The 24910-nt window shown below is 38.2% G+C and overlaps 3 protein-coding genes and 1 long non-coding RNA gene across 5 annotated transcripts; 2 read left to right on the plus strand and 2 right to left on the minus strand.

The window, feature by feature from the left end:
* On the plus strand, nucleotides 505–1688 carry LOC109708721 (psbP domain-containing protein 7, chloroplastic). Its single transcript, XM_020230536.1, has 3 exons — nucleotides 505–862; nucleotides 937–1156; nucleotides 1237–1688. Exons 1-3 carry the CDS (start codon nucleotides 535–537, stop codon nucleotides 1571–1573), a joined length of 885 nt encoding a protein of 294 aa, XP_020086125.1. The 5' UTR covers nucleotides 505–534; the 3' UTR covers nucleotides 1574–1688.
* On the minus strand, nucleotides 1764–5155 carry LOC109708718 (protein indeterminate-domain 2-like). The gene is made up of 3 exons (XM_020230534.1): nucleotides 4913–5155; nucleotides 3156–3567; nucleotides 1764–2734 (listed from the first exon to the last, which is right to left on the minus strand). The coding sequence occupies exons 1-3, from the start codon at nucleotides 5079–5081 to the stop codon at nucleotides 1843–1845; spliced, it is 1473 nt and encodes a 490-aa protein (XP_020086123.1). The 5' UTR covers nucleotides 5082–5155; the 3' UTR covers nucleotides 1764–1842.
* Nucleotides 12892–17632, minus strand: LOC109708502. Of its 2 annotated transcripts, XM_020230275.1 has the most exons (4): nucleotides 17510–17632; nucleotides 17097–17427; nucleotides 15605–16177; nucleotides 12892–15044 (listed from the first exon to the last, which is right to left on the minus strand). In XM_020230275.1, exons 3-4 carry the CDS (start codon nucleotides 16175–16177, stop codon nucleotides 13599–13601), a joined length of 2019 nt encoding a protein of 672 aa, XP_020085864.1. In that variant the 5' UTR covers nucleotides 17097–17427; nucleotides 17510–17632; the 3' UTR covers nucleotides 12892–13598. The 2 variants fall into 2 exon arrangements, with proteins under 2 accessions (XP_020085864.1, XP_020085863.1); XM_020230274.1 differs by lacking the exon at nucleotides 17097–17427.
* On the plus strand, nucleotides 19331–22319 carry LOC109709734. Its single transcript, XR_002216210.1, has 2 exons — nucleotides 19331–19447; nucleotides 20989–22319. It is a non-coding gene; the product is annotated as an uncharacterized LOC109709734 (long non-coding RNA).

A 24910-nucleotide genomic window follows, 5' to 3' on the forward strand; every position in this document is an offset into this window, starting at 1 on the left:
CTTATGCGAGTCTATGGTCGTGTTTGAAACTCGAAAGAACATAATATGCTTTGGATATTTCCATATTAAGATAATAAATATAGTCGAATATAAGAAGGTAAAAAATGTTGGGGTCTGTACAATTTACAAATTACAGTGCGAGTATGTATATATACAAGGTGTTAGTACGAGATCCTAAAACCCAAACCGGTTGGGTTTTTCAGTAATCTTATATCTATAACGCACACATTCTATAACTCTGAACTGAAGAGAAGGCTTTCTCCTCGGTACTGAGGTACTCAACCGTCACTGCGAGATGTTTTGAGTGAACGGTTCAATCCGCACCCACAAATTCGCACCATTTTAGAAAGCTATGCGCTCGCGCATCGGCTCGGCCGAAGTACAAGCGCCACTTACGGCGTGCCCTGTTGCCCAACAACTCGGCCTATCTCGGACCGATTATAACCCGACCCGATCCGCTAACACCCTTTCCCAATAATTATCCCTCCATCCATCCTTCCATCGAACCCACTAATCCATCCATCCATCCATCCAATGGCGTTGCGCGCGGCGGGAGGGGTCGTCGTCGTCGTCATCCTCCCCCATTCCCCCTCCCGCTCCTCCTCGTCCTCGTCCTCCTCCTTTACGGTGTTTCCACGGTGCGGGGCCCCGGGGGAGGAGTTCGCGCCCCTGGCGGCGGCGTTCCGGCGGCGGCTTCTGGCGGGGGCGGGTGCGGCGGCGCTGGTGGCGGCGGGGGCCAACTTCGGCGGCGCCACCAGCTTCCTCCTCGGCCTCTCCCCCTCCCTCGGCCGCTCCCTCCGCCTCGACGTCCTCTACCCCGTCCGCGGCTTCACCCGCTGCCTCGACCTCTCCAACGGCTTCGGTCATCCTCTTCTCTTATACCCCCGATTGTTATTTTTTATTATTTTTAAAAAAATATAATAATTGTCCAAGCAGAATTCATATATCCATCGAGCTGGGTGGGAGACCAGGCGCTTGTCTACAGAGCAGCAGGCAGAGCGGAATCGCAGAGGTCACTGGACCCCCCTCCTCTCCCCGACCGCCGATCCCCTTCCCCTCGCGCCGTCAGCGACCCCGTCGCCGCCTTCGGCCCCCCCGGCTCCAACGGAGAGCTCAACGTCAGCGTCATCGTCTCCCCCGTCCCCCTCCATTTCTCGTACCCCCACCACCAATCCACGCACTTTCAAACTCTTCTACCTTTTTTTTCGCGCGATTTATTTATTATTGGATATATAGGATCGAGGCGTTCGGCGGTCCGAAGGAAGTAGGAGAAGCGGTGCTGAGAAGGATAGCTGCGGCGTCGCGTCGAGGGTCGGAGGTTAGAGCGACGCTGATAGACGCTTCTGTGAGAGAAGATCCCGATCCCGATCCCGATCCCGCGAAGAAGGTGAAGTACTATAAGCTGGAGTTTGCCGTCGAAGGGCCTTCGTTCCGCCGCCACAACGTCGCGCTCTGCTGCGCCCGCGACGGCAAGCTCTACACTCTGAACGCCCAGGCGCCCGAGTCGGCGTGGCCTGGAGTGCGGCACCAGTTCTATGAGATCGCTGATTCCTTTACTCTTACTGAAACATGATGATTAATATCATCTGCTTCTTCTTCTTCTTCTTCTTCTTCTTCTTCTTTCGTTTTCTGCTGAATTAATAATGCCCATAAGGAAATAAAGAGTGATGAACGAGCTTATTTGTATCTGCTACTTTCTTATCCTACTTTTTTTTAGTTGTGTTTGATTCGATTGCGCATAACTACTACGAAATTTCTGGAAAAAAGAAAGAGAAAAAAATTCTTCTTATTTTCAGGGAGAAATCCTCAGACCAAATATGGCCTTAACAACACTTTACAAACTCAAACATCCCAGATGGGCTTTTCCAAGGAAATCAGCCCATGGGTCATCTCCTGAAATGGACCTAAACTCTGCAGTCTCTGGTGAGGAATGACTCCCTGAAGCCCTACATGTTGTTGTGGGTTGTGCTGCTCATGTGGGCTTCTTTGGGGCCCCACTCCCAAGTAGTCCACCATCCTCACGTCCCCACCGCGACCACCGCCACCACCGCTGCCGCTACCACTGCCACCACTACCACCTAACAAGTATGGGATAGGCCTCGAAAACGCACTTAAATCATTCATCGGCGCGCTGTAATGTTGGTTCATTCCTAACTCGGCTAGGTGATCCTGCTGTCCTTGCAACCGAATTTCGTTGTACAGCCCATGGGCCTTTATCGGGCCACATGGTCTCGTGCCGGAGAACCGGTCCGGTCCGGCCATCATCGACACAACGCCCCTGTGCATCATGGCAGAGCTAACATTGTTACTGACCGGAGCCGCACCCATTTGGGCTGCCTTTTGTAGTAGTGCGGTCGCCGACATGTGGCCTGAGGACCCGGCCGCTACTTGGCCTATATTGGCATCACCGAGCCCATCGAGGCCCAATGGGCCTATCGTGCCTTTCAAATGAAGGCTTGATGGGCCGAAGCTCGAGAGCATGCACCCGGCCATACCGAGAGGTCGAGGAGAAGTCAGCGCAGTCTCATCAGAAAAGGGCTTGAGCTGAGGGTCCTTCGCGTCGTCGGTGAAGTCGGCGAGCCCCACGGAGGTGGTGACGGGGGCGTTACCGGCCGACAAGAGAACGTGGGCTGGGCCTTGTAAGTTTGAGTGGGCCATCATGGGCTGGTTTAGTTTGTTGCTCTCCTGGCCCAGTGCATCACAGAAGGCCCTGTGAGTGATGAAGCTGTCTCTCCTGCAGTTGCCAAGGGAGTACCGTCAAAATTTTGCACAATTAATTTGAAGACTAAACAAATTATTACATAATAATTACTTATGAGAAAGAATGACAAGCATCTTAACTCATAATAAACGAATTAATAATTAACAAGGTTATAGACCGCACTAAAAGAACTACCTATAAGCATTTCATCGACACGACTTCATCAATGTTTCTCTGTTTAATGTTACTATATATTGATTAAGTAAATTAAAATAGGGATTGATTTTGGCCTTATTGTATAGTGTAATATTGTTTGTTGAAGTATTATCTATAGATCATCGGTCTATTAAATATAAAAAAAAAATTGCTTCTGCTTTTGTAGCTCAATCACAATTGGAGATCAGTTTGGTAAGTATAGAACGAGCGTTAATTATGATCGGATGATTGTAGGAACCTGGAGAAGACGGTGCCACAGTCGCACTTGTACTCCCTGGTGCCGCAGATCTTGGAGTGGGCCTTCCAGTCCGACTGCACCGCGTACTTCTTGCTGCACTTGTCGCACTTCCACTTCTTCTCGCCGTGCTTCCGGCAGAAGTGCTTCTTGATCCCCGTCAGGTCCCCGAGCGCCCGCGACGCCTCGTGGTGCACGCACGTCGGCTCCGGGCACACATACACCTTCTTGCGCGCCGCCTCTGCCGCGTCGCCGCCGCTCGCCCGCTGCCGCAGCTTCCACGGCAGGTTGTGGCCGCGCCGGTGCAGCTGCAGGTTCTGGTCCCGCTGGAACCCCTTGTGGCAGATCTCGCACACGAACCGGTTCGTCGCCATTAGCGTTCGCGGCGACAGCGCAATCACCTCCGCATTCGGATCTGAAATCACAATGGGATTTTTTTTGTTGTTGTTGTTGCATAATTAGACGTTTTAAAAATTTCCACAGCATATGCTTGTTTGATGCATGAGGAGAGAGCTAAGAAAAAAAAAAGAGTATAAGTGAATGATTGATATGTTTTGCTAATTAATGTGCGATATCTTTGGACTCATGTAGGTTTGAACTGGACTAGAATTTTTATCAGAAACTGTAATTTTCGTAGGACACAAATTATTTGTTTTTTCTCACATGTTTTCTTTTGATTTTTTTTTTTTCACTCGGTGGTATTTACTGTGAGAGGTTTTTTAGGCTTCTGCTACTTACGCGTTTGGTATTAAATCATACAGAAGCATGCATTAATTAACATGTTTTTCATATAGAACAGCTGTGTACGTACTTCATTTTGATTGATGTTGATCATATTGAAAACTACTGAGCTTTGATTAGGTGATCTTGTGATGATATATATATATATATGCACATAAGATAAAGTGTTGTTAATTCTAAAATATATTTACGACCACAAAAAACTATAAATAAGCTTATCTTATCCTGAACTCATGACAGGATAGAGACAAAACATTGCCACTGGACGGCCAAAACAAATGATAGTCCATAGCACAGTTACTCTAATTAGAAATTGATTTGGTTATACAAATTATTTGTTTAACATGGTATATTAATTGTTGCTACTCTCTCTCCAAATTAAAGAACTTCATGCTTGTTACTATATAGCTTGTTGGGTTTTTTTTTTTTTTTTTTTTTTTTTTTGATACCGGTCATCGCAGTCTCTTAGGCAACTGCGCATGGTATACCATCAGTAGCTTGTTGGGCTTTTTAATGCATTTGAATTTGTTTATTTTGTCACTAGGAGTGCTAACATCAGAAGCAACTTAATTAGAAACCAAAAGAGAGGGAGAAATGAAAGGTACTTTTCTTGGTAGTCCTATATATGGACCCAACATGCATGCACTTCATGGAATGTTCAGTAGATTAGACATCTAGACAGATAAGAAGTCATGTGATGTTACCAAACAGCAAAAGATCTCATTAAAATCTTAAAACAGGTTGAATCTTGTCATTGATATGTCATTTGTATCTTTCAATTACAAGGAGCAGATGTAGACCAGCTAACAGTTACTGCAATAATTGCACTGCCAAAAACCAAAATAATTGGCATCACTGCACCCACAGCCAACAAAGAAATTTAAAGTGAAAAATAGAAACAAAAAAATTGAAGTAAATAAAAGCAAAAATTATTAGCAAATCAAGGTAAACAAATTAAACTAAATTATCTGATTTTAGCATCAAGCATATAGTAAGTATGAAGTAAGAAATATAGCCACCTGGAGTGCCGGGGAGGCTCCTCTTCTTCTTGGCGGCCGGCGGTGGGGGGTTGGCCTCGGGGCCGATCGCCGATGACTGATGAAGTAATGGATGGTGGTGATGGCCCTCATCCTCTCCTGTGTTCTTTCCAGAATGGAAACTCCCACCATCTCCTGATATGTTTGACATGGTGATCAATATTGGATAACTACACCTTTCTAGTTATCACTTCTTGATCCTTTCAACAATACATCCTCTCTCTCTCTCTCTCTCTCTCTCTCTCTCTCTCTCTCTCTCTCTCTCTTTTGTTGGGGTGGTGAAGTGGAGATATAGTGGTGGAGAGAAAGAAGGGGGAGGAGACAGGGTGAAGGAGCTCTGTGATTATATGCTAGAAGAGAAACCATATTATTTGCTACTAAAAAATGTTTTTTTTTTAAATTTAATATTACAGTTCCGCTACAGTATTTTTAAAACTACCAAACACTTGGTACTGATAAGTTTTTCACTATTAAATATATATTTTGACCAATTCCACACTTTAAATTATATTATTCCATTAAGCACCCCTACTTAACTCTAGGGGATCACTGTTATTATAACTCTACAAATCTTCATTCAAAGATCGAAAGTTTAGAAGCATCAATGACTTGATTCGATCTTTTAAAAGCTTAGGAGCTCAATGCTTAATATTATATATATTATCGTTCTATATATATATATATTTGTTTTGTAGATACTTTTAATTTCTTGGAATCAGAAGATAATCTCCCACAATTATTTTAGTATATAATTTTCAATCTCCTGATAGCAACCTTGTTTCCATGGGCCCTTGCTGCATTGTTTTGTCACCAAGGGCTACACTACTAGGGGGGGAAAAAAAAAATCAAATGGAAATTTATAAGAAAATGGTAGCCAATAAACAATATTCCACCCTCTCCTAGTGCTTATCTCTCTAGGCACAATTTCCATTATTTTTATTTGTTAGGCTGATTGGGACATAATTGAGGTTCCCTGTTGCTCACCTCTACTGTACTCTAGCCTGCATATATAGCTATCACAGTGCAATCCATGCTCAGTGTAACTTTTTCACTAGAATTCAAAATTGGGTTGCCTTTTGCTTGTCTCATATGTTGTAGCTAGACTCCTAGCTATATTGGACATTATTGAGGCAAGGATTTTAAAGAAAACAAGAGCAGATAATCTGGAACATACACTGTTTGTCTTCTAATATATGTTCAAGAGTCAAGTCCATTTGGTTTGGTTGCACTTTTATAGAAATGTTCTATGAGTACAGTTAGTTGAAGAAGCATTCGCAGTACTAAAATCATATATAACTGAATTTCCATACTTAACTCGGACTAAAGTGGAGTCATTTTCTAGTTGATTTGGGCTTACAATTGCTCAATTCAAGTTGGCCTAGACAAGGTTCTCTTGACCCCTCACTGCAAGAAAAATAACATTTAAGGATATTTTTTTTTTTAGTAATTAATGATGCTTAAAACTGTTCCAAATTAGTCTACCGTCATATTAGAAAGCGTCGGCAAATAAAGAGTTGCCACATATATACCAATGCTTATTCCATGCGTCAGTGAGATATATTCCGATGCTTTAAAGTGTCAGGATTTTACAAATTTGAACGCTTTAAAACTTTGAAAAATAAAAAATAATAATATAATTTTATAACTTGTTCACAGGGTGATAAGATACAACAGTGCAGAATCTCGTAATTTGCACTCTAACATCATTATAAAAAAAAGATGAAGTATTTTACTTTTTTTTTTCAATGCAAGGCACGCTCTTACAGAAATCTAGTTAAGGCAGAAACCATAGCTGAGAAAGCAAATAAAGTACTATATATATTTTATTATGCGGAATGTTTGAAACTGCAAATACGCTAAACAAAAAGAGGCTTTTCGAAGTTTTTCAAAACGATAAATCTATTCGTTTGATTGTTGAAACTTACACCTTTGAGACAGCTAGAGAACATTTTGGGCGACTTATCGGCTAGAATCTTGCATAGTAGAACAGAGGACAGAAGGTTCCACAGCTCAGCATCGATCGAGCATCTCTCAGGGACAGCACCAATCTAAATTCCTACACATTTTCCTGGTAGATCCTATAAATTTATAATACAGTGTTTGTACTATCTAGGTGTTGCAACTAAAACCTGGTAGTCTCAAAAGTCAATTTACTTTTCTTTACAACTAAAACCTGGTAGTCTCAAAAGTCAATTTACTTTTCTTTACAAATCACGACGCGTAAACATAGTAGTTAATTTTTGGCTAAATTACAGAAAACTCCCCTGTAATAACCTATTTTTTCACTTTCCCCTCCTGACATTTAAAAACCTACACTTTGCCCCCCTGTAAAATGAAAAATGTTCACAGGGGGTTACAGTATGTAAAATGACCATTTTGCCCCTCGCCATTGTCGTCTTCTTCCACATCTTCCTCAGCCGCCCCTTCGTTCGGCCGCGATTCCCACCTCAATCGGCCGCGATTTCTTTCCATTTCCTTCTCCACCTTCTCCCCTTCTGCTCCTGCACCCTCGCCGCCCTCGATTTCGGCGACAGTAGGAGAAAACCGAGGTAGGCGACAGTAGGAGAAGGGTAAAGAAGGCGAAGGCGAGGCGGCGGAGGACGGCGAAGGGGATGTGGGTGAGGACAAGGCAGTGGAGGACGACGAGGCGGCTAGGCGGCGAGGCGGCGAGGCGGCGGCGAGGTGGCGAGCCGGAGGGAGTCGAAGCAACAAGGAGATGGCGGAGGAGTATTTTCGGAATAAAAATATATTTTTTAACGGAACCCTAACGGATAAAAATATATTTTTTAACGGAACCCTAACGGTAGGGAGTGAAGTGCATATTTTTTATTTTACAGTGGGGCAAAGTGTAGGTTTTTAAATGTCAGTGAGGGAAAGTAAAAAAGCGGGTTATTACAAGAGAGTTTTCTATAATTTAGCCTTAATTTTTTATCAACAATATCTTTCAGTGATAAGTGATCCATTCCCGCTAGCACAAGTAACTTACAAAAATGTGTATGCTTAATCTATTTCTCCTGATATGGGACTATTGAAATGCAGTATATCCTTAATATTAAGTTCTCGATCAGTTGTAATCTTTCCTCCCATGATAGAATTCTACATTCATGAAAGAGTACAACATTTAAGATGAAAAATATGGCTACATAATTATGATTTAATCATGTGAATCAAGGGAGGTTGAGCACACGTTTGTCGGTGTTATTCAATCTTGTTTAACAATTATTGCCGTATCTGATCCCCCATGTGTTCACATTCTAGAGAAAATAGAAGTATTAGTTATTGAGCATTTAAGTTCTAATTAGTTGTAACATCTATGCCTTACAATCTTTTTTATTGTCCTAGAGAAGTAGACTAGGCTCTTATCTTGATCAGGTCTACAATTTTTTTTTTTTTTTTCCTTTCTCCTACTGCATTTGTATGGTAGAGCAGCTTTCGATGAACCGCCGATTATAACCTTGAATTCGATGTGTTAATAATGGCTCCTCGAATTCGATGTTTAGTGTGGATTCGTTAAGATACTAGATGATTTTTTTTTTTTTTTTTTTTTTTTTTTTTTTGAGAAAAAGATAGCACGCTACCCGCTTCATTCATAGAGGAATTGAATTAGGCTACAGTGGTGAAGCAACTAAGGCCTCGAGAGAGAGAGAGAGGAAAAAAAAAAAATCTAATAGCAGGGACGAGTAGCTCGATTAGCAAGGAGGAGCGATTCCCAGTGCTTCGTTAAACGAATCAACTTCTGAACAGCTAATAGGGGGTCCGATGTGACGTTTCGAAAGATCACCCCATTCCTTAACTCCCAAATGACCCACCAGCAAGCTGCAAGAACTGGTAGCTTTGTGCACGTTGGCTGTGGCCCAAATTTGCTCGACCACCTGTCCCAGGCCGAGGTGACGTCGGTGGCAAAATCAATAGAGTGGACTTCCTCTACAGCCTTCAGTATAAGGAATTTCGTGAAAACGCAATGTGAGAACAAGTGGTCTACGGTTTCCTCTTCGGTCCCACACAGCACACAGTATGCATCCCCAGTCCATCCTCTCTTTATCAGGTTTTCTAATGTAGGGATTCTTCTCTTAAGGACAAGCCAACAGAACACCTTCACTCTTTTAATTATTTTTCTAGATGAAAATAATTAAGGAGTCAAAATGCACAGATTGAAAAGCTATTGAGGCAAAGATATAAATTTAGTGGGCACTACTGTATATTCTTAAATGTTAATTGAAGGTTGTATTTGTGTATAATTTTTAATCATTTCATTGCGGGCTTTAAGTGAAAAAATAAAAAAAAAATGGTAAATCTTGTGATTATATGTTGATATAGCAATATGCTACACAAAAATAACAGGCACACAAATGTTGAAGAACTATTCTATTTATTATATGTATTACTTTTGGTTTGTGCATGTTCAAATTAATTTTATTTACACTTTTAATATATAGTTCCCTTAGATTCCTCTTAAAAGTGTTGGATAACATATGCTAATTAATTATAAACCTGAGTCAAACTGTTCACTATTGCAACACTAGTACCCTGCTTGTTTCAATACGAGTTCATGACCAAAAATTACGAGGCGTTATAATTATAAGTCAAAGGCGAAAAATGGTCTCCTCAATTCTATAATTTTTTTTGTTTGAATCTAAAGATTAGGCATGAAGAGAATTGGTAGGTGACATGAGAAAATCAAAGTACGAATGGATTAAACGAAAGAGGTTGGTCACGCAAACCAATTTTTCATCAATGTGAAAGGATATTTGACGAGTCATTAATTTCTAATAAAAAAAATTAACGGAAAAATTGAAATCATGACGAAGACACGAGGAAAGGGAAGTTTAATTTGTTTTAAATTTCACCGTTGCCGAGTGGAATTTGTCATCTTGATGTCGAAACCGAGGAGAGAAATTTTTTTATTAGATTTTCTTTAATTAATTGTTTTATGTTAATGTCGACTATATTTTATTGTAGATATGAATTAACAAGATAATTAAATGATTATCTATTGATACAACAAACGTACAAACAAAAATAAAAAATAGCTAACATGAAGTAAAAAATTTATAAAAAAAAAAAATGAACATAAAGATTTACGTAAAAAATTCTTTAAAGGGAAAAAAGTACTGGACAATGGAGGAGAGAGCTTCACTATGAAAAGGAGAGTATAATGTTCTAAAAATTACAAACGTTGCGTCGTGTGTAAGGCAAAAGAGAAAAAAAATTCTTAACAAGTTCTTATATCATATCAAATCTGTACCACAGTTAGGGCCTGAGCCCTCCACTATCCATCACAGACATCTATTTTTTCTTCATAATTTATTTTTTCAAAAAAATCTATCATAATGCGAAACTATCGATGAATCGAATTTCGAGGCACCTCTAACATCTACTGTGGGGCATTGTTGTTTGCTAATTAAATCAACTAAAACTTATAATAAATCTATGCTACATGCATGAGCTATATAGATAAATGATGCTGACATTAATTTTAGTAAGAGTGACATAATAGAATTCCTTTTCATGTTGCATAATGTTTTAGGTTGAAGCTTTTGGCTGCTATAATGGATGATCATATTAATGTTCTTATTACCTTACTGTTACCTAACATTTCGGTGCAGTTTATCTCACAAAGATTTAAAAAAGGTCCCTTTCAAACAGTTATTTTCGAAGTTGCTATCATTGGACTTAATCCAACTAGATGGTCTTCAAATTAACATAATGTTAAGAACTAACAATGAACATGACATTGCGACTTTATCGATTTATTAATCTTCAAAAAAAAAAAAAATGGCGCCTTCATGCATGTTGATAAATATAAAAAATATAAAAACATCATTCTCTGGTAAATTAAACTTTTGAAAAACAACAATTATTTTATATAATTTAACATGCTATTAAAAAAAAAATTCTGAATTTCAAGTCTCACCAAGCTTCTAGTATTATTAATTTATTTTTTTCCCAATTAATCAATTCCATGTATTGGATTTATAAAACAAAAATTTGAATCCAGAGAGAGCTTGAAGTGTTTGGAGAATAATGACTTAATTTACTATTTTATTTTTTAAAAATATCTCTTCTAAAGTCAATCCTAGCATGTTGAAAACCCGTTCCAATTATTAAAAGGTAAAAAAGTATTACTACATGAATATATATATATATATATTGCACGCATATAGAAAGCCAAAAAGATTCTCACCTCTTTGGTGGAATTTTCGGGTGAAAAATGAAAAATTTTGCATGAACTCATTGTGAGTAGATAAATAATTGATTAAACTACCAAAAGATGCATAAATACTATGAATTCAAAGTTCCCACATGAAAATTCTTAAGAGGTGAACCTTATAGAATCATTAGACCAAGTGTCCAATGTAGACTAAATTAAGCACCAACTTACATTAGCCCTAAACAAAGGCATTAGTCTTCTTCCTACATGTTAGAGAGAGAAAAAACATGGGAAAAAGAAAAATAACTAGAAGAATGATTCATCCATTAAGAAACTCGAACCCGCACGAGAACGCGTAAATGAGAAAAGAATCCATTTTGTACTACTTATATTTTAAATTAAAGCACAAAATCTTGCTTATCACCTCTCTATTTTGCCCATGGATTGCATCGATCCCAAGATCTCCGCCGCGCCATCATCGTCAATCCCCGGTCTGCGCGGGTATTATTTTATGGATGGTGCAGAGAAACACGGAAAGTAGGGAGACCCTACTTAAAACCTTGTTATTATCACAACATAGGATTTAGAAGGTAAGAAGTTACAGCTAAGCAAGCAACAAAGCATCCAATAATTAATACAAGCAACTAGAGTTAAACATGAGCTGTGATCTAGTGAACAAGCAACATGGACTTATGGGAATAAATTAAAAGTTAAAGAGGGATCAAGGATTTAAATATCAATAGGAATGAATGGTTTAGTTGAGAAAGCAGAAACAACTTGTGTTAGAACAAGGGAAATTCAAATCAACCTACTTAATACGGCCAATGTAGTGTAAGTTAAATATCAGCAAATGAGTATGGTTCATCCATCTTATCTCCAAAATTACTTTCTTTTCTCATCATGGTTTCTTTTTCCTGTAAGCATTACAGCACTCTATACTTTACCCACAAGAAAAACAAACAAAAAGTTTTGGTTATGAGGCAGTAGTCATTATAACGAATCAAATAGCCGAAAATTGGGTTCAGAATGAAGTTAGCTATTTGAATCAACACTTGCAATTTCTTCTTCTGATAAGGATACCGATAACACGAACAAACAGATATTTAGGCATGACTCTTAAATAACAATGACAATGTGAAGCCAACAACGACAATGTAATATGCGTTGGACCCGTAATTGGTTGCTGATAGCAAAATGACAATGCATGTCAACTTCAAATGAGTCACACATTTACTTCCTACCACTATAGCATTTACAAATTGAGAGATCCATTTAAGTGCAAAAGTGAAGATATGAAGGCCACAAAATTGATACAAATCATTGGATGTGTCCCTGCTGATAAATGAACTTTGCAGCTTTGCTGTTCAAAAGATGTTAAAGAATAAGAGTAGCTTGGTGTGATTTATGCTTGCTTATTGTACGAGATCGCAAACTTTGTTGTTATATAACTTAGGTTTATTTAAATTAGCACTCCTATATTGGCTCTGTTACAACTTAATTACATGATTGATTGCAGCCAAACAGGGAAAAAATAAACATGGTAGCTCTCATTGCTGTGTTATGACGTTCAATTAATAATTTAAATTACTCTGTGCCCAAAGAACCCAATAGTGCCATTGTTCAAAAACTTCCTTGGGAGTGCAATCAATTCATCATGTAAATACCTATAATTGAGGTATGGGCCAGTATGAATAAAACTATTTGAAAAAGCACTAATTTTCATTAAAATCCACGAACAAATCAAAGGTTCAAAATTAAAATTCCAACCACTGCAAATGCAACAGGCAAAAACGGTGTCCAAGAGGCTGAGTTGAGCAAGCTACCTGCTTCATTCATTAGAACTATCATGTACAAATGGAAAAAAGAACTTTCAAAAGTTAAATTCAAAAAAACCTACCTATATAATCAGCCTGTTCTAATCAACCACCTTCCCTTATTTCCAATCAATTTTTCTTAATGATCATCAGTCAAATTGACTCAATTGACCAAAACTCTTTTAGGCATTTAAAAGAAGAGAAGTAAATTGTGAATATTTTATGGGACAATAGTCTTCAACAGAAAATATAGAAATTAGGGGGTAGGTAGTTGATTGAAGTGCTAGATTGTTTGGGTAGCCTTTATCTTTTGAAAGTTTGGGTAGTCATCCGTAAAAGCTTGACAGTTCGAAAGGGTTCTGTGCATTTTCACTAAGATTCAGACTTTCTCTTTAACCATTTCTAAGTGCAGCTCCTTTGTGGGGAGAGAAAGAGAGAGCATGCCTATAGAGTAGGTGCTGCTGTGGCGTCATCAGCTCCAATTCTTGAACAAGATAACAATTAGAGCAAGGTTCCAATTCTTGAAGAGGACTCGCTAAACGAGATTGCATGTTATGGGTTGCTTTTCTGCCAACAATCTACTGTGCCGCTCAAATCTTCAATCCTGGAATTAAAAGTATGAGTATGAAGGGAACGAACAGGTGCCAAGCTTCCACGCGAATTGCATGCTCAGCTGGAGAAGTGGTTACTGAAGGAGCCTATCTTATGCGGCCTTCATTCCTTTACCTCTCCGCTTTGTCCCGAGAAGACCACTGGCAAGAGCTTCCAAAGCTCTCCTAGTTGGTGGCCTGGTTCTGGTGCTCTGCCTTTGAGAGCTCAACAAAGATTGGCCCCCAGAAAGCTCTTCCTTGGCTCTTTCTCCTAGGCTTGCACCTTTATCTTTATTTTGCTCATCTTGGTTGTCTAAAGGCATGCACAAGTTTTCATTAGTCTCATTATCTGGCAGTACATAAGGTAGATTCAGATCAAACAAAGCTCGAGCTAAAGGCTTCTTCTCCGATTCTTCTCTCTTCTTCTCATCTTGCGCACTTTCTTTACTGTCTTCGGGCAACCCCCTCTCATTCTTAGTACCCTCTGTCAGCTGGTGACCTTCTGAGGAAGAAAAACTATGGTGGGCAGCTTCTTCATACTTCGCAGCTGCTAATCTTCTTCGCTTTGAAACAGGAGCTAAATAAACTTGCTGCCTAGATTTCGCCCTTTGTTTCAACTGACACTTTATATCCTTTAACGAACTAGTATCATTCAACACATCTAGGCATGGATTGCCGGGAACATTAGCACAAATAGGAATCGTTTGGCTTGAAACAGCTGCAATATTACCGTCACCAGAGATATCTTGATCGGTACCTACTTCTGAACCTGAAGAACTCACATCTGAGCTGTACTGCTCTTCTGAGCTATTGCTCTGTGATTTACCAAAATGATTCGAAGGCTCATACTTAAAAGTTGCATCAACAGGAAAATCCCGCATTTCTCTCACCTTGAATGGTCCTTCTCCCTGAGCCAAACTAGTATCCACAATAGTGAATTTCGTTAATCCAGAATTGCAAATTTGCAGTTTGGGTTGTAGATAGCCGCAAAGATGGTCATCAGGATGAACCTTTTGGTCTAATTTGTTATCCACTTTGTTACCTGTAACTTCTTCAACGTCTAACTCAAGAAGCCGTGGGTCAGAAGTTACTTTGCTCAAGACATCACTAACAGAATCAAAATAATGGTTCCCTCTCTTGTGTTTTTTCCTCGAGAATTTCTTAATACCTGGTATGAGGAATACTAAAGTGCTTTTCGAGCCAGCAATGAGTTGATCTTTTGGCTGCTCAGAATGCCAACCCCTCGCAAGCAAGCGTGGCCAGACGGCCTCCCAGAATAGATCATTTGACCTTGCCTTGCTTATTCTGTACCCACCTGTTAAAAATCTGATGATATCTTTGGGTGTGAGCGAGGAACAAGCCTTCCCAATAGGCATTTCAGACGGGGTATAGCTAGTTTGATTATTTCTTCTAGATGGATCTGATCTGGCTTTAGTCAGGTCCGTTTTACCTTTGCCAATTCCAATGGCTTCTGCAAGGAGTTGCATACCAACTGTGGATTTTAAAGCAAAGATAAATTCCTCAAAAGAAGAATTGCGCTCATTGAATGTCTTAATGACCTGCCAACATAATAAGATTTTATGGATGAAAAGAGACATTTGTACAATATTTCAATGATGAAAATGCATGAATGATACTGTAAAAAGTCCCTAAAGAAAAAAAAAAGCCAGGATCTTTTACTTCCAATATTGTAAATAATGGTCTGCATATCATGCTTGAATTTAGTAGAAAAGAAGCAAGAGCCATCAATTCAAATATTGATTAGTCATCCTCACGATCTTTTAGGCCGTGAACAAAATCTTGTAGAACCAGATCTAATAAAAAACCTTACCAGCAGTTATAGATTATTGGCAGTATCCCAGAAAAGCTTCTATATGAAGGAGCAAGTTCCCAAAAGGAGCTTTATTTGTTGCCCCGTGACCTAAAGATTAGGATCATAATGTTTTTCATATCTTCTATAACCATTTTCCTTTCCTGGTCCCATTTTCTACAGATATGGCTTCTTGATGAAACCATACCTCCAAAGAAACACAAGCATGATATGAATACAAGGTGCAAATTGAAATAAAATCTTTGTCTATCAAATCCATATAGATACAACTTCTTGATCAAAGCATACCTCCGACAGAAGGTGTTGTGCTTCTATTGGTATCGTAGGCATCAAGCGTGACAATAGCTCCTGTTGTCTCCAACTTGTAAATATACGCTGCCCAATTATACCTCTCCTGCTTTTTATTTTTCTACACTGTGACCATTTACAATAGGCATCGGACCCATAAAATTTTCCATAATAGTAAGATAATATATCTCCCATCGTCTTAGAGCCCAGAAATTTTCTCAGCTGAATTAAATTTTTACCGAAAATGTAAAGTCCAAGGAGAAAACTTTGTGCCTCTGCATCACTCCAAGTCGAAGTTGGTGAATTAGGCAGCAGACTATATTCTACATTTTGATGGCTTGAATTCTGAATACACACTATTGGAATAGGTAATCCTAATCCAAATGTGTAGTCAAAACCGATAATGTTGTTATTATCAGTTGAACTTAATATTAGCTGGACGGATTCGGCTTCTGTTGCCATATTAGGAATTTCCACCTGGTGCTGATCTCCTATGCGGGGGTATACTCGCAGTTCATCAGAAGATGTCTCTGCATTATGCTCTTCACCTTTTTCTTGTTCAGGAGGATCCATCTGACAAAAAAATAGAAAGTAATGACTAGCGACAACCATAAGAGTATTCACATTAAGTGATCCTCAACCACTTCTCCGTAAGAGGTTAAAGATAAATTAGATAAAGCTAACAAATAGTGATCACATAATTCAACTTCAAAGAGAGGAGAATGCTAGAAAACCATGCGAAACAATGTTACATGAATAGTGGAATTAGAACTAACAAACAAACCGCTAGCCAAATGAATGCATGCCAAAAAGAGAACTTGTTTTACCTCCGTAGGGAACTAATCAATAAAACTACTCACCGACCAGCCATTATCCACTGACTCCTCTAGATAAAAGGAAAATTCTATCGATCACATATATCTAAAACAATGTTAAAGAATCTAAATACTTGTTAAAGCTATGGACAATACTATCAGCTCTGCAGCCTAAAATATCTAAACTGAGGAAATACATGACAGGATCATCTGATACAACCATATATCAAATGAAAACAATTCTTGACCATGATCCCCCCACTTTGACCTACACAATTGTAATCATCAATGCCTTTAACAACATATTAAGCTAAACTTCCAATCTGATAACTTTTTATTCAAAAGAAAAGCACTCACGGGTCAGAGATGGGCCATCAATACACGCAAATAAAGCTAATAAGAGGGAACCCGTCAGGTATAATCAAGAATAGGCAAATGAGTATTGATCATTACATGGAGATTTGCATAGATTAATAACTGTTCAGCAAAACAAACAGAACCATGCCAAACCCATTAATTGGAACCACCATAACAAATTAATACATACTCATAGATAATCGCCATTTCGACCACTTAGATATATAGATAAACTAGATTAAAAGAACCAATGCTATGAACAAAAACGTACTCCTACAACACAAACAAGCTGAAGTGAGGAATTTACATGCCAAAATCACCTCAAGCAATCACATTTCAAATCAAGAACAATTCTTGACCATGATCTCCGCTGTGAGCCGCACAAATTTATCATCAAAGCCATCAACGAAGGATAAAGCAGCAATTTTTAACCTGGTAACTTCTTACTCAAAAGAAAAAGCATCCAAATTTCTCACGGATCAGAGATTGAGCAAATGGGTATTGATCATTACACCGAGACACGCATCGATTAATAAGTTCCCAAGCAAAACAAACACAACTAAGCCAAACCCATTAATTGGAACTACCAAGAAGAGATATAAACAGGAGAACGAGACCAAACACATGCTCGTAGATATCGCCGTGCTCTACCTACATGTAGAAACATATAAAAGGAAGAGAGAGACAGAGAGAGAGAAAAGAGAGATGGAGATGGGTTCGTAGCTTCACTTACATATGGAGAGAGAGAGAGAGGGAGAGAGCTAACGCAATCTCATATAACACGAAGAATCGAATGGGAGGAGAATGGGGAGCGAACCAAAGAGGAGTCGTGAGAAAGAGAGAGAGAGAGAGAGAGAGAGAGGCGAAGAAAAAAATAAAAAGCGAAAAGATTAAGGTTTATAAATGTGTGGAGACCCCTCAATTATAGCCAATTTTGGACAAAGTCCTCCAATTTTTTTTTTTTTTTTACTAATACCCTTTAACCTTTAATTATATTAATTTAAGTCTCTTAGGTTGAATTAAAACTCTGTCATAATTAACTAATCTAAAATGTATCAGCCATTAACATTTAACAAAATCAACCGTTACATCAGCCAAAAAAATGTGCACAAAGATGAATCAATAGCATTATTGTTGAATTACATAAAATTCCTAGTTTAATTAATTAAAATAACATCAATTAAAAAAAATCAGAAGTTGAGAAATTAATTTTTAATGGTAGAGGGACCGATTTTAAAATTGCTTGTAAGTGAGGGATCCTCTCGTACATTTTTACCGAAGGAACGCAATATGGAAAGAAAGATTGGGAGAGAGAGAGAGAGAGAGAGGAGAAAGATTGTTGGATTAAGGAGTAATTACGTGGTTAAGCACACAATTAATGCGTCCGCATCAATTTAATCCCATGGGAATTGCATCTGCACCGTCCAATAACGATCGAACGGCAGATGAATGAGTCGCATAGTTTTTAATCACTCCCGGCGCGTTTTGGCTGTGCTTGGTTTCGAACAGCGAGGGAAGGTGATCGGAAACACAGGTGCCGGATCCGGTGCGAGACTTAGAGCACGGATTCAATGTTTTCTCGGTTCGTACATCGTGTTTTGTAGTACGTGGCAATTTTTTATTGGGTCGACGAGTGTTGTACACTTGAGCTGGGGTAGGGGATGGGATCTGACGAGCTTGAGACTCGTCTCTGGTCGTCCAGTGTGGTTCCCGTTGGCCGGGATTTTTTACTCGAAAGTACCAAACAAGTCTCCAATTCGAAAATCGGCCCTTGGCGAAATTATTCAACATTAGTACGTGGTCAAATCATTATTTGACGCAAGTAAATATGAGAATAATCATTAAGGGCACGTTTTGTCGATGTTCGAACGGAATTGTAGAGCTCAACATCAATAGACCTATGCTGTCTTGCTCATGAAGTTAAATTTTACCAGACAGAACTCGCGGCTTCTGTGCGATGTAATTTTGTTTTACCAAACAAGTCTTAGGCTCATCGTTTTAGATCTGAGCAAATCCATACTAAACTACTCGACTGAGTCCGTCTATGTTTGGTTCAATATTTTACTGGTCGAGACTCAATTTTGTTCGGCGCTTTTTACTCCATAATGTTGTTTGAAATTAGAGGGACTTGTAATAAGTTTGGTATTTGCTGTATAATGTGACATTGACATGAAGAGTGACCTATATAATGCCTCGTTAAAAAAAAAAAAATGAAAATGAGGTTGTTGTCACGGGTAATAACATAACATATTCAACATATGCTACTCATTTCTATGGGGATTAGTGCAAACCAAATTCCATGAAGCTTCAATCCCTACGACGATAATTATTCATCAACATCAACTAGTTCAACGGTCGAAATTAATTCGATTCTCTACATTTGTTTGCATGAAATTTGGGTCCCACATATTCCACGTCGCTGTAGCCAAACGCTTTTCCTCGTCCACGTAGAACCGGTTTACGATGCTATCAGGCTATCAGCTGGTTTAGACCGGGCCGGTTCCGGACCGGCCCGACATGAACCGAACCGCTTCTCCACAAAAGCCCCGCTTGCCCCGTCGCTCGTCTCCTACCTTCGAAACCCTACTCTTCGCTTTTCCCCAAATCCCAATCCCAACCCCAACCCCGATCGTCTTCGGCGGCGCCACCGACTTCGAGGAGCACATCGTCGGTAATCTTCTTCTTTCCCAAGCTCTTCACAATCGCTAGCTTATGAAACCCTAGTTTCTTGTTGCGGCATTTGCATATGGATCCCTGCGAAGATTGGAAATTGCGAGGAGTTTGTTCATAGTAGTTAATTCTCAAATTGGTCGCTTTGTGACGTCGACAAAATTTATATTTTCAGCATTTTATTGGAGGATTTAGGGTTTAGGGTTCATATAAATGACATAAGAGGTAGAGTTAAAAAAGGCTTTTTTAAAAAAAATTTTCTTTCAATCACTTTGGTTCTACACTGAGGTTGTTGACATATGCTTATGGTGAATGATCTAAGTGGTTGAGATAAATTATTCAGGTCCAATTGCGTAAGTGGTCTCAATTTCTTAGTTTTGCTTAAATTCTATGCATTTGATTTTCTGTTTTGTGTCAACTCGACTGTGACTATGGCAATTGCTTGCTAAATCGAATCTGTTGAATTGCAACCAAAGGTCGAGGAGGTTCTCAACCTTTTACTACAGCTGCAGCGTGGTTTTGCAAAATCTTTTAATTGTTACAATTAGCTTTCTAACCTTAGTATTTTGTCCGAACTTACCCTTCTGATTAAATCCCTCCATAAAATTCAGAAATGTTTTATAAATTATCATTAAACTATCATGCATGCAGCTTTTGAACTCTTATATGGCGATTATGTGGGAATTTTAATTCTATTTAATCAGGGAAACTTGGTGAAAAAGGTAAGATTGGTATAAGTTAGGGACCAATTGTAAGATTTGAAGGGTTTGAGAACCGTTGAACCTCATAAAAAGGTTGGAACTGTTTGTCCGAGCTAATGCTATTGTTGCCCTGACCTTTTCTATATTGTTGTTTTCTTCTTTGACAGAATGTTCTTTTATGGACTTGACACACTCATGTAGATTGTAATGGCCTCCATGTGGATAATTTCTTTATTCTGCCTAAGCTGTACAGAATCCATATTTTAGACTTTATGTTTTTATAACACCCCAGTAGTCCCACATCAGATGAAACAATAATTTTAATTAGAATATATAAAGCCTCACACGCTAGTAATATTAACTGGACTTAAGTATTTTGGACCGATAGTTTGGGTCTAACGAGTTATTATTGCTAGTGGGCTGAGTCGTTACAATTGGTATCAGAGCTGAATATTAGCTAAAAGTGTGAAAACTAAGTGTTATGCGGCGCAAAGTGCTACACCAATGGGTTTGGTAGGAGCCACCTCTTGAACTCGTTGGAGTTATTTCTAGAATCTCACATCGCCTGATAATTCTGATTTATATATTTGTGATCTGGATTTGGACCTGACAAGGACGTCATGGTTTAAACAGGAAAAGTTTGTAACGCTCCAGTAGTCCCACATCGGATTAGAATATATGAGGCCTCATACGCTAGTAATAATAATTAGGCTTAAGTATTTTGGGCTAGTGGTTTGGGTCCAACGAGTTATTATTATTAGTGGGTCGGGTCGTTACAATTTTATTATGCTAACTTTCATAGTATTTCTTGAGAGAAAATTCTTATTGTTTTATGTCTCAGTTTTGTAGGAGAGGCAGGATGAATTTGCACTAAATGAATCACAGGAGATCTATGGAGATATTTTTTCCTTCTGAGGGTGATGGTGATCATCAACAGGAAACTTTCCTCGCAAAACAAGCACATGGGCATTTCTCAGGATCCATATTGGGTGAAAAACTGGAAGTTGAAGAGCCCAAGATTGGGATGAATTTTAACAATGAGAAAGAGGTTCATCTATTTTACACGAATTTATGCTCGATATATATAAAGGATTTGGTATGACTAGAAGAAGCTAAAAAATTGGAGACGATGGAAAAAACAGAGACTTCACACTTGCTTTCGAGCGAGGAGGCAAGAGCCAGTACAATTCTCGAAATTCCTTCAAACCAAATCCATCTATGAAGACAATGCACAGCTACAATTAATGCAACTCTTTGCTCCAAACGAGCGTAACCGTAATTTTACTCCAAATTAGGAATTTTAAGTATAATAGAAGACAAGATCTGCATGTACAAAGAAGACTGAAGCTAAATGGCTGACTGGACAGCAACCGTGAGTAAATAAGAATTATACTCCTCTTGCTGTTCAAAGAAGAAGATTAAGATTTGGCAATGGAGATGTACAAGCACTTTATAATTATTTTGGGAGTATGCAATCCAAGAATTCAAAGAGTTAGAAGAGGAGTGCTGTCTGAGAAATGTGTCTGGACAGATGCAAGGAGTAGAGCACCTTGTGAGGCCTTTGGAGATGTTGTGATCTCTGACGCTGCTTATTTACCAAACAAATATGATTACACTATTCACTCCATTTGTATGAGTAAATCATCATGAGCACTCATTCAGTTCTTCTAAGTTGTCGATGTTGTCGATGTTGTCAAAGGAAGACATTGAAACCTTCCTTCGGTATTTCAAAGCATGGCTTATCTGCATGTCGGTCATTCCCAGAAAACTATAATCACTGACCAATGCTCAAAAATTCAAAACGCAGTTGAGATCATATATTCCGAAGCTTGACATAGGTGGTGTTTATGGGAACAGGCGTCCTGAGAAATTGCGTGGACTAATCTTTATATGAGGCCACCAAAATTGATCGATGGAATGCAGTGTGTGATTCTTTAACACAATGATTCTGAAGATCGTTGGAAATAGATGATTGATAAGTATGATCTTCATGATGAAGCATTGTTGTGTTTAAGTGTATGTGAGAGATACATTGTGGGTTAGAATGTCTACCACTAAAAAAAGTGATTGCATTCATGCAATTTTTGAGAGACATGTCAATTCAAGAACAACATTAATAAAGTTTGCAAGGAAATATGATAATGCCTTTGGTTTCATGCATACCATGGCTTACAAATTACTACATTGAAGAGCAATTATGGTTCTGTACCCATTGAATCAGCTTTGAGATCCTGGTGTTCATCATGGAGGGACCTAATTTATTTGGAATCATTAGCTGGATCTCATCACACTAACCATGATTTGTATTTGTTATAAAGTGTTTGCTAACTAACAGTGTTTTAACCATTAATTGGGCCTATAACTTCACCTTATTGCATCTGTAGTGAGAATAAAAGTTTGATATTTGAATTTAACTTCATTATATTGACGCGTTATGGGATTTTACTGTTTAGGATAAACCGATAACATGACTCTTTTAAGTTCTACAGTGTTAATGAGTAGGCTTTTGCAATGTGATATATAGCTAGCAACAATTTTTGAGACTTGATATCTAATTCCGACTATATATATAAAATCTGCTTTATCAACTGTACTAATAGGCCATACGTGGACAAATATTTAGTTGTACGTACATTATTTCAAAAACAATGATTGATAGAACATTAGCTACCTTAATTACGAACCATAATTAGACTTAACCGGAAGTGGACTCGGGTTGTGAAAATGTGAACTGAACCAGCTTTTGTTTTGGGAAAGCCCAGATGAAAGACTATGTTTTGCACAGGTGGAAACATGGGTATGTGAAAGAGAACATGCAAGGATAACGTGACATTATTATTTACAAGCATGATATATAAATATTCTACGTACAATTATGTTCCTATTCTCTTGAGAAAAAAAAAAAAAAAAAAAAAAGCATCTGAAAGCGTCTATCGTCTTTTGTTGTTTTTGACTGTTGTTGACCTCCGTGGAAGTAGTACAAGCGAAAACCCCCTTGGATGTTTCTGTACTAGAAGAAATTATTGGTCACCACACGTACATTTAGCCGTAGCTTTTTTCAATTTTTTTTCAAAAATTATTAGTAATGAATTAATTGTTAATGCATGTTGCTCGGGCAATAACTTCTCATAAATCGTTATACATGCGAGTGTATAATATAATATATATTATATATATATATATATATATATATATTTAATATAGTTCGGCTACTATACTATTAATAGCACGAAACATTTGGTGCTACCAATTTCCAACCATTAGATCTACCATTTATCATTTTTCACCCGTTAAATCATACTTATACCAACCACCACACTCAATCTCTGGGGGCCCACATTATCCTAACTGCACATCTCTAATCTAATGCCAAAAATTTGATAGCATCAATAACTTGGTGCTATTAATAGTATATTAGCCGTATTCTGTTCTTATATCTTCTATATATATATATATATATATATATTAGTTGACTGGGCTACTATTAGTAGTAAAATCAATCTGTATTTTCTATCAGTTTTTTAGCCTTGGATCAACTCTTTTCATTATTTTTAACCATTGGATTAAATACTATAACCCAAAGGGACCACTCAACCCTAGGGGGACCACCAACTCTAACCGACTAATATCATCCCTGACCTACAATTTTTTATTCCAAGGATATAAACACTGCATACACAAAAAGAGTGTTTACTATTAATAGTATCCAGCCTAATCGCATCTGAGAAGCTGTTTACTATCGTCTTTTTGTTTTTTTTGACTGTTTGATTGACCTCCGTGGAAGTAGTACAAGCGAAAACATCCCTTAGATGTTTCTGTACTAGAAGAATTATTGGTCCCCACACGTTACCATATAGCCGCGTAGCTTTTTTCAATTTTTTTCAAAAATTTATTAGTAAAAGAAAGTATAATTGTTAATAGCATGGTTGCGTCGGGCCAATAACTTCTCATATCGTATACATTTGCGAGTGTATATATTAATATTATATATATTAATATATAATATACTATATTATATATATATAATTAGTTCGGCTACGATACTATTAATAGCACGAAACAGTTTTGCTACCAAATTTTCCAACCATTAGATTACCATTTGGATCCATTTTCACCCGTTTAAAATCATACTATTTCAACCAACCTACCACTCAACTCTAGCGGGCCTCACATTATCTTAAACTGCACAATCTCTTAATTCTAATTGGCCTAAAAATTGAATAGCATCAGATAACTTGGTGTCTATTTAATAGTATATTTAGCCGTAGTTCCTATATATATATATATATATAGTATATACTATATATTGGACTGGCTATATTACGTATAAAATCTATTGTTACTATCAGTTTTTTAGCTTTGCATGTCAACTCTTTTCATTATTTTTAACCATTGGATTAAATTACTAATAACCCAGTAGGACCGACTCAACCCCTAGGGGACGGCACTCAACTCTAACGCGGACAATAATCATCCTGAGCACCTAACATTTTTCATCAAAGGATTTAAAAAACTTGATAGCAAAAAGGTGTTTTACTATTAATAGTATTCCAGCCTAATTTCTATCTAATATATATATAGAGTTTTGCTTAGAATACTATCGGTAGTAAACGGCTCGTTTACTACAGATTTGTTTTCGATGATAGAGCTCCAAATTGATGATCGGCACCGTTAAATATGATCTAAACTATTTAAACTATCTGGAAATCAAATTTCACACATTTTCGATATTGTTCTCTTGTCCATTTAAGTGAACAGTAAAA

This window comes from Ananas comosus, linkage group 4 (assembly GCF_001540865.1).
Source record: "Ananas comosus cultivar F153 linkage group 4, ASM154086v1, whole genome shotgun sequence".
Classification (NCBI taxonomy): domain Eukaryota; kingdom Viridiplantae; phylum Streptophyta; class Magnoliopsida; order Poales; family Bromeliaceae; genus Ananas; species Ananas comosus.